We start from the raw sequence: 12420 nt of genomic DNA, 5'->3' as shown, positions 1-12420 counted from the left end.
CTTGGTGAAGCAGCACTTTCTTTTTCTTCAAATGCGGCCGTTTTTCGGCGATTTCGTCCTTCAAACGGTCCTATAACGTTATTTAGTAGTCGCTGTTGAAGGTAGTTAATGAAAATTATTCCATACGCATCCCAAAATACATACGCCATAACCTTGCCAGCCGACTGTTGTGTGTTCCATGCTTTGCAGCGGGTTCATCGTGTGCAGTCCACTCGGATGACTGTCGATTGGACTTCGGAATGAAATGATGGAGCCATGTTTCATTCATTGTAACATATCGACGCAAAAACTCGGGTTTATTACGCTTGAACATCTTCAAACACTGCTCCGAATCATCAACTCGTCGTTGTTTTTGGTCAAAGGTGAACTATCGCGGCACCCACTTTGCACAGAGCTTTCTCATACCCAAATATTCGTGAATCATATGATGTACACGTTCAGTTGATATCTTTATAGTGTCTGCTATTTCATTCAATTTTAATTTATGATCGTTAAAAATCATTTTGTGGATTTTTTAAATGTTTTCTTCGGTAAAGTCCTCTTTTGGTCGTCCACTGCGTTCACTGTCTTCGGCGCTCATTTCACCACGTCTAAACTTAGCACACCAATCGTTGATGTTTGATTTTCCTGGGGCACTGTCCGGAAACTCGGCATCAAGCCAAGTTTTTGCTTCAACTGTATTTTTTCCTTCAAAAAGCAATATATTTTATCAACACGCGATATTCCTTTTTATCCATTTTTTCACAATAACAAAGGTTGCTTCACTCAAAATGCTACAAACTAATGATTCGACAACTGTCAAATTTATACACGCATCTTTTGAGGGTTAGGGCTAACTAGAAAACATATGGATTTAATTCTAGTGTCGCCATCTATGTGTCAGGCCTTTTCAATTGACCTGTTAGTGACTTTCTCTTTTTTTTTTTTGAAGTCGGTTCAATTTTGTTATTCAAAATGTTTTATTACATACTATATATAGGAGATTTGACCAATTTTCTCACTAAATTCGCTTTTCTAAATCGAAATAACAACCGGAATTATCTTACGGTACTAAATGTCGTTGTCCATCAACAGCTCAAACGAGATTTTTTCTGCCAAACCGGACTTAATAATACCATCCGGATACCTCTGATTACTGGAAACGCGTCCTTTATGGTCAGTGGGAATTCCTTTACGTCCAAGTCCGGCCGCCTCTCTTCCCCCGCCCCTCCCTTCACTCTCGGGCAAATTATAAAGCAAACTTTTTACGCCCTAATCTAACGGGATTAATAAGGCCCCTTTTGCCGAACAAATAATCCAGTTTTACAAAGTTGTTTGTTTTTAAACGGGGACCATAATTAAACAAACACGGCGTTTTTCTGACGATAAGAGGAAAAAATGGAAAAGGAAAAAGGTAGCAGAAGACGGGCGGGGCGGGCAGGCGGCGGTCGGGCGAGCGGCGGGCCTTCCTGCAGGAAAAGTAATTAATGCGGGAACAGAACACGTAAAGCATGTAATGGATAATTAATTAATTCACTATCGGAATGTAAATAGGAGGAGGATAGTGTTTAGGTTTTTTTTAAAGGCAGATATAGTTTTTAATCATACAATGTGCTACCATTTGCTTTTAAAATAGCTGCAATTCTTCGCGGGATAGGTTCGTAGAGTGCCTGAATAGTTTCCAACGGAACGTTCATTCATGTACCAAAACTTCTACCAATTGCTTCAATGATGTGGGAAATGGAAATCTACTTTTCAAACTCTCGACTGAAACCATGCGGGGTTTCAGTTCAACAGTTCAATTATGCTAACGTCTGGCGATTGTTCTGGCTAGGGAACATGTTTGATGATCACCACGTATTCATCTACATCAAGTGGAGCGGTTGGCAACGCTGGTGGATTGGCACCACGCGATTACCGGCTATAAAAGACTTCTTTGACTTAACCTAACATCAAATCCACTCTCCCATCGACCACCTGTATCATTTAACATCGAAATAAACAAATTCTTATTCAACCAGTGTTTTCAGTTCCCGTGATAATTCCTTCCACAAAATAGTAGTGAGTGTTCGTACAAACAATCGCATCGACAGCCACACATTCCGACCGACCGACAAGACGAACATTCCTACAAGTGGTGACCCCGACCTGATCGAGGTGCCTAACAGGTAAACCAGCTCAACAGAAGCCACTCGACAGGTGCTCGACACGTGCACGGAAGGATAGTACGAGGAACGAAACCCATAAACATCACATGTTCGACGTTATCCCATAAAACCAACGTGATGGACGAAAACCACAGAAGCCCATCATGAATGACATCAACGCATAAACATGCTTGCACCACGAGACGGGACAGGTAAGGCATCACGCTTATATGTACCCTCAAACAAATCGAAACGCCCCAAGACGTTGGCAAGATGGCAGTTGGTCCCGAAAAACTTCTGACTAAGGTTGGATCCCCATCTCATAAGCAGTCCCTGGGCGATTGATTGCGTGATTGCGGGTTCACTCAGGAACTTGCACCACAGGGAGGTACGTTCCACGGCAACTCCACAAGGAGGGGAGTAATGCAGCGACCTCTACGACTCTTTAGGACGCCATGTATTCATCTACATCAAGTTGAAAGGTTGACAACGCTACCATGCGGTTCCCGGGTATAAAAGACCACCACGACATCTCGCTCTCTTTTCTTTTCTCTACCTCCTGGTAACAGTACTACTTCCACACCACTTCCGTAATTCCTTTACCTAACCTACTATCCTATCCACACCCCCGTCGACCACATGTACCGTTGCAATTTATAAATTCGTTTCATAATCAGATAATACTTTCCTTGTCATTTTATTTTAGTTAAAAAGAGATAAAAAGATTAGTTCGAACACTTAAACGAATGAGCCTGTCAATGTCATCCGGTTGTCAGACGTATGCAAAAAAAAAATTGAAAGCAATAGTGATAAGCGATTATAACTCTAACCTATAGACTAATGTGGCTGTGTAATTAATTGTAGTTTTTAGATGTATTATAATGTTAAAATAAATTATATTTGATAACATTTTTGTTTCATTATTTGGAATTTTTTTGTATATCGAAGCCGAACTGAACTGAAACTCGGAGTTGATGCGGCAACATTGCGACGTTTTTGACGTCACAAATTTAGATGACTATAGATCGTATCTATAGTCCCTCCAATAATATGCACTGGCAAATATCTTATATATAAAAATGAATCGCAAAATATGTTCCTAAGCGCATAACTCAACAACGCCTGGACCAATTTGGCCAAATCTTTTTTTAAAATGTTCGTTGAAGTTCAGGGATGGTTTTTACGGCGAGAAAAATTAGAATTATTGCTGGAAAAACCCTAAAAATAGTCCTTTTTGTTTGAATTTGTTTCGTGTATCAGTTGACAATTCATCTGTCATCTGTCAAAAGTCATCTGTAACAGACAACTTTTTTTTTTTAAATTTGATATGACTTGAACTCAAATCCTTTTAATCCGTACGAATTGTTTTATTTATTTAAAATTTTTTATTTGTTTAAAATTTAATTCAAATTTTAAATAAATAAAACAATTCGTACGGCTTAAAAGGATTTGAGTTCAAGTCATATCAAATTTAAAAAAAAAAGTTGTCTGTTACAGATGACTTTTGACAGATGACAGATGAATTGTCAAGTGATACACGAAACAAATTCGTATATCGTGTTTTGTGCAGAGTGTTTAGTTAGTTAGTGTTTGTTTAGTTCGTGATTAGTGAAAAAATAATTTATATTTGATATGCCTCCTATAAGACGAAGCAATTTAGGTAGAAGAACCAGAAATGCTATAAACCAAGCTAATTACCGATCTAATCGTACTGCACAAGAACGTGACGACGGAAATGAACGTGAAAGAATTCGGATATCACAAACGCGTGAAGCGCGAGCGCGACATTCAACTAATAATCGCGCAAGTTTGAATCCAGCTGCTTTCAGTTACGATGTGTCAATTGACTACAGTAACTACCAATGTGTTGTTATTGGTTCTATGAACTTGGTTTGCTCACACTGTAAGGCATTAAAATACAAAAACGAAGCCAATGGATTGTGTTGCGCAAATGGTAAAGTGAAATTGATACAATTGGATCCACCACCAGAACCATTGTACTCATTGGTTTCAGGAATAGGAACAGATTCTATACACTTTTTGACACATATTCAACAATATAACAATTGCTTTCAAATGACTTCATTTGGGGCAACAAATGCAGTTCGGGAAAATTTTATGCCAACTTTCAAGGTATGTATTATAGCAGTTACTCATAATTATTTTAGCGAACAAAATTTTCTGTCACCAAAGTTAAGATGTGTTACTAATCTTCAATTTCTTAATCATTACGAAATATATCACTTAGTCATCATATTATATGGTGATTCAGTTTCAGTGACACTTTTATTATATTTTATATTTGATAGATATTAGTTAAAACTAAATATATACTTTTTAAGATCAAATATTATTTAAGTTTGATCATTGACAATCCATTAATTTATACCACACCATAATATTTTTTTTATTTACAGATACAAGGGCAAATATATCACAGAGCAGGTTCACTGTTACCAGTGTCAGATAGCGACAACAAATTCCTGCAAATTTATTTTATGGGCAATTCACCACAAGAAATTGATCTGCGTTGTGCACATAACAATTTAGTAAAAAGGTCTATTGTAGAACAATTACAAACTTTATTTCATCAACACAATCAATTGATTATATTGTTTAAAACTGCCCTGGATCTGATGCCATCCGATAATCACAAAATTGTAATCAGAGCTGATAAAACACCTGCAGGTCAACATACAAGACGTTTTAATGCACCAACTATTGATGAAGTTGCTATCGTTGTAGTTGGAGAAAACTTGGAATCCCGTGATATTTTTTACATCGTCGGAATTTTCAATTACAACCTATAAAGGAAACACACCGCTCATATGATGCACTGCAATATCCCATTATATTTTGGCAAGGTGAAGATGGCTACGATTTATCAATAAAAATGATAAATCCCATTACAGGTAACTAAAATATTAGTTTAGCTATGGCGATAATATCTCAGTCACTATATTATGTATTTTAATTTTATATTTGAATGTTATTAAAACAAAATCTGTTTACAGGTTCTGAAACCAACAAAAAAGTCAGTTCAATGAACTATTATTCATACCGCCTAATGATTCGGGAAAATGCAGATAATCACATATTGAAATGTCGGCGATTATATCACAAATATGTTGATGACATGTATGTTAAAATTGAAACGGAGAGATTAACATTCATCAGGTTGAATCAAACCAAACTCCGATCTGAAGAGTATATTCACCTTCGAGATGCGATTAATACTAATGGAAATGCACAGAATGTCGGTCGGATGACTATTCTTCCAGCAACATACATCGGAAGCCCTCGGCATATGCACGAATATGCTCAAGATGCCATGTCGTATGTTCGTCATTATGGTACAGCAGATTTGTTCATCACATTTACATGCAATCCGCAATGGATACAAATTAAGCAGGAGTTATTACCTGGGAAATCATCCATTGATCGTCATGATATTACAGCCAGAGTCTTTAGACAAAAGTTGAAATCTTTAATGAATTTCATCGTAAAACATAATGTGTTTGGTGAGACACGCTGCTGGATGTATTCTGTGGAGTGGCAGAAACGAGGATTGCCACATGCACACATTTTGGTTTGGTTGGTTGAAAAGATAAGGCCAAATGAAGTTGATGCAGTGATATCAGCTGAAATCCCTAATGTACAAGTAGATCCTGGATTGCATGAGGTAGTTATCAAAAACATGATACATGGTCCCTGTGGAACTCTTAATCAAAATTCACCGTGTATGATGGATGGTAAATGTTCAAAACGATATCCACGGACATTAATATCGGAAACAATTACTGGTAATGACGGTTATCCATTGTATCGTCGCAGATCGACAGCAGACAATGGAAAATCAACAATTGTCAAATTAAATTAACAAGATATTGAAATAGATAATCGTTGGATTGTTCCATATTCACCCATTTTATCAAAGACATTCAAAGCACACATCAACGTTGAATCTTGCCATTCAGTGAAATCGATTAAATACATTTGCAAATATGTAACCAAAGGGAGTGATATGGCTGTGATTGGAATTGGTGCAGAGAATTCTAATGATGAAGTTACCCAATACCAAATGGGCCGCTATGTCAGTAGTAATGAAGCAGTTTGGCGAATATTTTCTTTTCCTATTCATGAGAGACACCCTTCTGTTGTTCACTTAGCTGTGCATTTAGAAAATGGACAAAGAGTGTATTTTACAGCACAGAACGCAGTACAAAGAGCTGCTCAGCCACCATCTACTACATTAACCAGTTTTTTTGAGACATGCCAAAACGATGATTTCGCACAAACATTGCTATATTCTGAAATGCCAAAATATTATACCTGGAATCAATCCTCAAGGAGATTTATACGACGGAAACAAGGAAAACCAGTTCCAGGATATACAGATGTATATTCCACCGATGCGATTGGCCGGATTTATTCAGTACATCCAAGCAATGATGAATGTTTTTATTTACGACTGCTATTAGTCAATGTACGTGGCCCAACATCATTCCAACAGTTACGAACTGTTGATGGTGAATTGTGTGGATCCTACAGAGAAGCCTGTCAACGTTTGCAATTGCTTGAAAATGACGCTCATTGGGATCAAACTCTCAATGATGCTGTAATATCATCACACACTCATCAAATACGAACATTGTTTTCTATAATCATATCTACATGCTTCCCATCAAACCCAATTGATTTGTGGATGAAGTACAAATATTATATGTGTGATGATATTTTGTATCAAATACGGAATAGAATGGGAAATCCAAATATACAAATCAGTGAAGAAATTTACAATGAAGCATTGATTTCAATTGAGGACATGTGCTTGATAATGTCAAACAAACTATTAATTCAATTAGGCCTGACCGCGCCCAATCGTCCAATGCATGACGCTTTTAACCAAGAGTTGCATCGAGAAAGACTGTATGATCTCAACGCTTTGAAAGAATAAATTCAAACAAATCTTCCACTGTTAAATGAACAACAGAAGTATGTATTTGAAACTCTTATGAAAGTAACAAATGATGAAACTGGAGGGATTTATTTCTTAGATGCACCTGGTGGTACAGGAAAAACTTTTTTATTTCATTAATATTAGCAACAATTCGCTCACAAAATAAAATTGCACTTGCACTCGCTTCGTCGGGAATCGCAGCAACTTTGCTTGAAGGTGGTCGAACAGCCCATTCAGCACTAAAATTGCCATTAAATATGCAAAGCAATGAAACTCCAACCTGCAACGTTTCGAAGAACTCTGCAATGGCAAAGGTTTTGCAGCAATGTAAATTGATTGTTTGGGATGAATGCACGATGGCACATAAAAAATCTTTGGAGGCTTTAGACAGAACCTTAAAAGATCTACGTAGCAATAATAACCGATTTGGTGGTGCAATGATTTTATTAGCAGGAGATTTTCGTCAAACATTGCCAGTGATTCCACGATCAACGCCAGCTGATGAACTCAATGCATGTCTAAAGTCCTCCAATTTGTGGAAACATGTTAAAGTACTTCATTTAAGCAAGAATATGCGTGTCGAGTTGCAAAATGACCAATCTGGAAACATATTCTCTAAACAACTCATTGACATTGGTAATGGCAAATTTCCTATAGACATGTTGACGGCTTGCTTTTGCTATGACTATAAACAAGTCCCAGGGGCAATCATTAAGTGTTTGTGGTATTAATCTAGAAAACCCATGTTTCTCACATGGTCAATTGTATGTTGCCTGTTCCCGTGTTGGAAAACCATCAGATTTGTTTATCTATGCGCCAGGTAATCAAACAAAAAACATCGTATACCACAAAGCAATATAATGATAATAATAATAATAATTATGATTCACATGATTAACAATAAAGCGATTACTTACTTTTCAATCCTTATATATGTTTTATTTAATTATTTTTTATTCACAACGCCCTATCACCAGGGTGATGGTTCTGTTCAGGAGAATTTTTTAAAATACGTAGGCACAAAAACTGCCACATTACAAATCTTTTTGACAGGACGAAGTCTGTCGGGTCAGCTAGTAGTTAATAAAAATTTAACACTCATCTTAAACTCGTAGACGCCGGATTGTTCCTACTCTTTTTACGCTAGTCAAAAAGAGATAGGATACTCTCTGATACGTCGGAATATATAACTGTATCAGTTTATAAAATTCGAGTTGGGTTGGTAATGATCGACCCTGTTGTCAAATGTCTCTATAATTCTTCAAATAATCAGTGATACATCATATAGAAATTACAAACCGGTAAACGTTGTAAACCAACATTCAAAGTTAATGCGGCAAAATTGCGACGTACTGACGTCATACATTTTATTATGCAAATTATATATCATATAAAATATATATAGGCTTTAAAATTTATATCAATTCTGTTTTTACAAAACAAAAACAATCAATAGTCAACGATTGTCGTTAAAATGATCCCCGGACGGTCAATTTCACTCGTTCCCCCCATTTTAATCGGCGGGAGGAGGAGGAGGGAGAGGACGAGCAGGAAAAAACCCCGGCAGTCCAGGCGATATACCTCTTAATATAGAGACGGATCCCGGGCGGCCATGGACAATCGAACAGGATAAAGCTATCCGAACCAGAGCGGACATTATCAGCTTTATTTCGTGCAACTTTTCCGCCGTTTATCTAATGATGCAGCAAACTCGCAGTAATTTGAATGCGGTGGGGGGCGCCGGGGGCCGATCAAGGCGACGCCCGACGCCAGACTTCGGGACGCGGTAGGATTAGGCTGCTACGCCGTCGAATGGTCGAACGTTTTTTTTTTGTTTCGGCGGTTTTTCTTTTGTCCGATGTGCCGTATCGTAGTTGGCGAGGATACATGTTAAACGAACGGGCATCGGAATTATTCGAAGCGGCAAAAACGCCAACTATTGTTATTTTTTTTGTGTTTTACTAAGGCCTATAAATTCTTTTAAAAAATATTTTCAACAAAAAAATTGAACCGACTTCAAAAAAATTAATAAGGAACCCACTAAAAAGTAAAAATAATCAAACTTATATTTTTAACACAAAAAAAAAGGTTTTAAAACAAAATGTGTACATAATAATCGTTGTAATAACTAAATAAAAATAAACAAAAACCTTATTTAACCTATCTACTACACGTTTCCATTCTGCAATATACACACAAATTAGCTTAAAACCTAACTAAACCTATTTATCTATTTGCAATATTATTTTAACTAGTACCAATTGATCATTTTTAATCCTTACAATTAAGTACCAAAAGTATACCAAACCTTTAAAATTAATATACAAAAGACGCTAAATCTTTAAAATTAAATTCCAATTTAAAAAGTTTATTAAAAATAATTATATGGTTTTTTACATAGTTTAATATTTTTTGGGCATCCCTAGAGTAGCGGATGAATTTATCATCCCAAAATCCTTTTATTTATGTCTGACATGAACACTACTGACAAAAACATCGATTCTCAACGTTTCTTGGCTTCAGTTCATACATATATAGTTCAGTTTATGTACATTAAGTAGCTTTTCGAATTTCATTTTCGTATGAGTGAAAATTTGTGTCCTTTTTGACATAAATCTTCTTCAAATAATCTATTCCGAGCCTCAGATCTCTTCGAAATCTGCACAAAGCTCAAAGTTCCCGTAAAAATATGTATGATTCTGACACAAAACCGCTGATAGTTCAAGGTTATGTAATTGAGAACGTTTAGAGTCCGTCAACATTAGTTAATGGTACGTTTTTATTCCTTTTTAATTCGACGAAATTATCAAAATACAACATAATGGAAATCAAGTGTGCCGTGATCCGGATATCGGTTATCTCCAGCTTAGAACATATTTAATTAACGCCAACGGCCCGAAATCCCTAATTATATGTAAATAATTTCGAACATAACGATTAAGGGACGCGGAATGAACCGAACACCGAAGGTTTTGCACTGATGATATATTATTTCTGATTATTAGTTGCATATAATATTCGATATATTACCGATAAGTCATGGCGTAGTCTCTACTAAACCACGTAATTTATTTATTTCGATCTGTGCTGACAGGAAAATTATAATTTAATTATAAATTAAAATGACGGGTAAATTATGGTATTAGGTTGAAATGGGAGCGGACAACTCAACTGGGTATATACGGCTGAGTTTCGAACATGTTGATTAATACACTATAAATGCTGTTCATTTTAGTTGTATTTTAATAATTCGTACTAGATATATAATGTCTAACGGAAGTAATAATATTAAAATAGATAACAACATTCTATTAGAATCTTAATAAAATGTGTGGTAATACAATTATATAATATAATATATATTAATAGTTTAATCGTAAATAGTACAAATTTACAGGTGCTCAAATAAACATCAACGTTTGTAAATACACGTTAAAATCCAACCGCAATTTTCCCTCTCATTTTAATATAGTTAAAAAGAGATAGAAAGCTATCTGACGCGTCAGAACATGTAAAAAATTTATCTGTCAAATGTCTTTAAATTTTCAAAACATTAGTGATAATAATAAGAGATTATAAGCCGACAAACAATGTTTTAGAGCTTTGCTTATTGTGATAAAATTCAAATCCGCTTAGTATTTACGATGCCGAAAATAATAATTAGTCATACGAGAACATATTGTATATCTGATCATTTCGAACAGGAACGAGATAATGGGGCCCTCTCTTGCCTCTAAAATGCGTTATGAATGCCTTGGTACTATTAAATATCAAATTGCTGCGGTTTTATTGAAAATATTTTTATCGTGTTGCTGCTGTATTGAATATTGGTATGGACACTATGAGTAAAATCTGTCAAAACATGAAAAACATAATGTTTGAATCAAGTTCAAGTTCAAATTTATGACATGTATGAAACTGTGAGTAGTTTTTTTCGATAAAAACGTAATTTAATACAATTGTTTCACAGAAAACTGTTAGTTTAGGAAGGGTATATATAAAATGCATTGCTTTTAAAATAGGCAGTTTTTAAAGGAGTATACTAAAATTAAGGAAGATGTGTCATTCCAATTTGTGTTTTAGATGATACATGGACATTTCATAATTGAACATTATGCCAGTCTTGGATGATGCTAATAAAATGTGTGTAATAACAACAAAAGTTGATGGGAAAAGGTAAAACAATATTTGATTAAGTTTTGTTAATCTTATTGTGTTAATATTTTATTGCAGATATATTGTTCCTCATTGTAGAAATAGGAATAGCTTTATTCCTGGATTTTTTACCTCCAAGTTCAATGGTGATTACTAATGAACAAATGAAATGTAACATGTTTGTGCTCTGATTGTTGACAACAAGTTGATGATGCACTATACCATAGGACACTGGTGGAAAAGATCCCATAATGCAAATCAACGAAGGTAATTAAGAAATGGTTTGAAAAACATAAATTAAGTTTTGAAGATACTGTGTACTTTTATAGAAATGTGATCGATTCCAAATAGGTACTCGGTAAATATAAATAAAGTGTTCAATTTTATTTTATGTAATTTACTCTTTTAGCAATCGGCCTGAACAGCAGATGAGATGGCTAAGCAGTAACACAGACTATTACATCTTCCTCCCTATCATTGCATATTCCATCCAATCGAATTGATATGGGCTGTGATAAGGAATTACTCCAATGGATCAGTACCATTGGTGGAATTGTGAACAAGTGTTAGATACAATGAAAATTAATTAGTTATTGACTTGAATAGTGACTCAAAAAGTGATAGTGACTGATTGAATGCTTCCAGATGGGGGATTATGATCCACTGCTGACAATTGCCAAAACAGGGTGATGAGAGTTGAAACTATTAAAGGTGAGTATATAATTAATATAAGATAACTCTAGAAATTCCTTATGTAGACTGTGAGAGATTTGGGTGCATAGATATGTGTAATTGTTCAGAATATACATGAGAATTTGGCAGAATGCAGTCATTAAATCTAATTGTATCACTGTTTTATTGAGTAGACTTTCTATATTGTAGATATTAAAGTCAAACTCTGATTATAACAAAAATATTGTATCGGGTTATTGTAAGGATTAATTTCACATCTTGGAGAACGTTTTGGAAGTCGAGAAAAAGAACGGGACTCCCCAGATAACGAATCTCCGAATTGTCAGCGAATAAATCCATCTGCGACGAGCCAATCTATATTAATTTCCTTCCGGCATCAGATTTCGCGGCCGGGCAGACCGACCGCGGGTCTTCGCTTCTACCCGTCCGCCGGTAATTTGAATTTGAATCGTGCTTTTAATGTAATTAGAGGCGCATAGTGGGGGG

At 35.7% G+C, this 12420-nt stretch overlaps 1 protein-coding gene and 1 long non-coding RNA gene across 2 annotated transcripts; both read left to right on the top strand.

The window, feature by feature from the left end:
• The first annotated feature begins 4540 nt into the window (after window positions 1-4540).
• On the top strand, window positions 4541-8016 carry LOC143204619 (uncharacterized). The gene is made up of 2 exons (XM_076417298.1): window positions 4541-5038; window positions 5141-8016. The coding sequence occupies exons 1-2, from the start codon at window positions 5020-5022 to the stop codon at window positions 6004-6006; spliced, it is 885 nt and encodes a 294-aa protein (XP_076273413.1). The 5' UTR covers window positions 4541-5019; the 3' UTR covers window positions 6007-8016.
• A 2624-nt stretch (window positions 8017-10640) lies between these two features.
• Window positions 10641-11593, top strand: LOC143205106 (uncharacterized). Its single transcript, XR_013007762.1, has 3 exons — window positions 10641-11006; window positions 11057-11262; window positions 11320-11593. It is a non-coding gene; the product is annotated as an uncharacterized LOC143205106 (long non-coding RNA).
• Window positions 11594-12420: the final 827 nt, after the last annotated feature.

This window comes from Rhynchophorus ferrugineus, unplaced genomic scaffold, assembly GCF_030347505.1.
Source record: "Rhynchophorus ferrugineus isolate W39M unplaced genomic scaffold, kcgeb_rfMv2 rfM11, whole genome shotgun sequence".
Taxonomy (NCBI): Eukaryota; Metazoa; Arthropoda; class Insecta; order Coleoptera; family Curculionidae; genus Rhynchophorus; species Rhynchophorus ferrugineus.
Note: the sequence above shows the minus strand (reverse complement) of the source record. Positions and strands in the feature narration are given on the sequence as shown.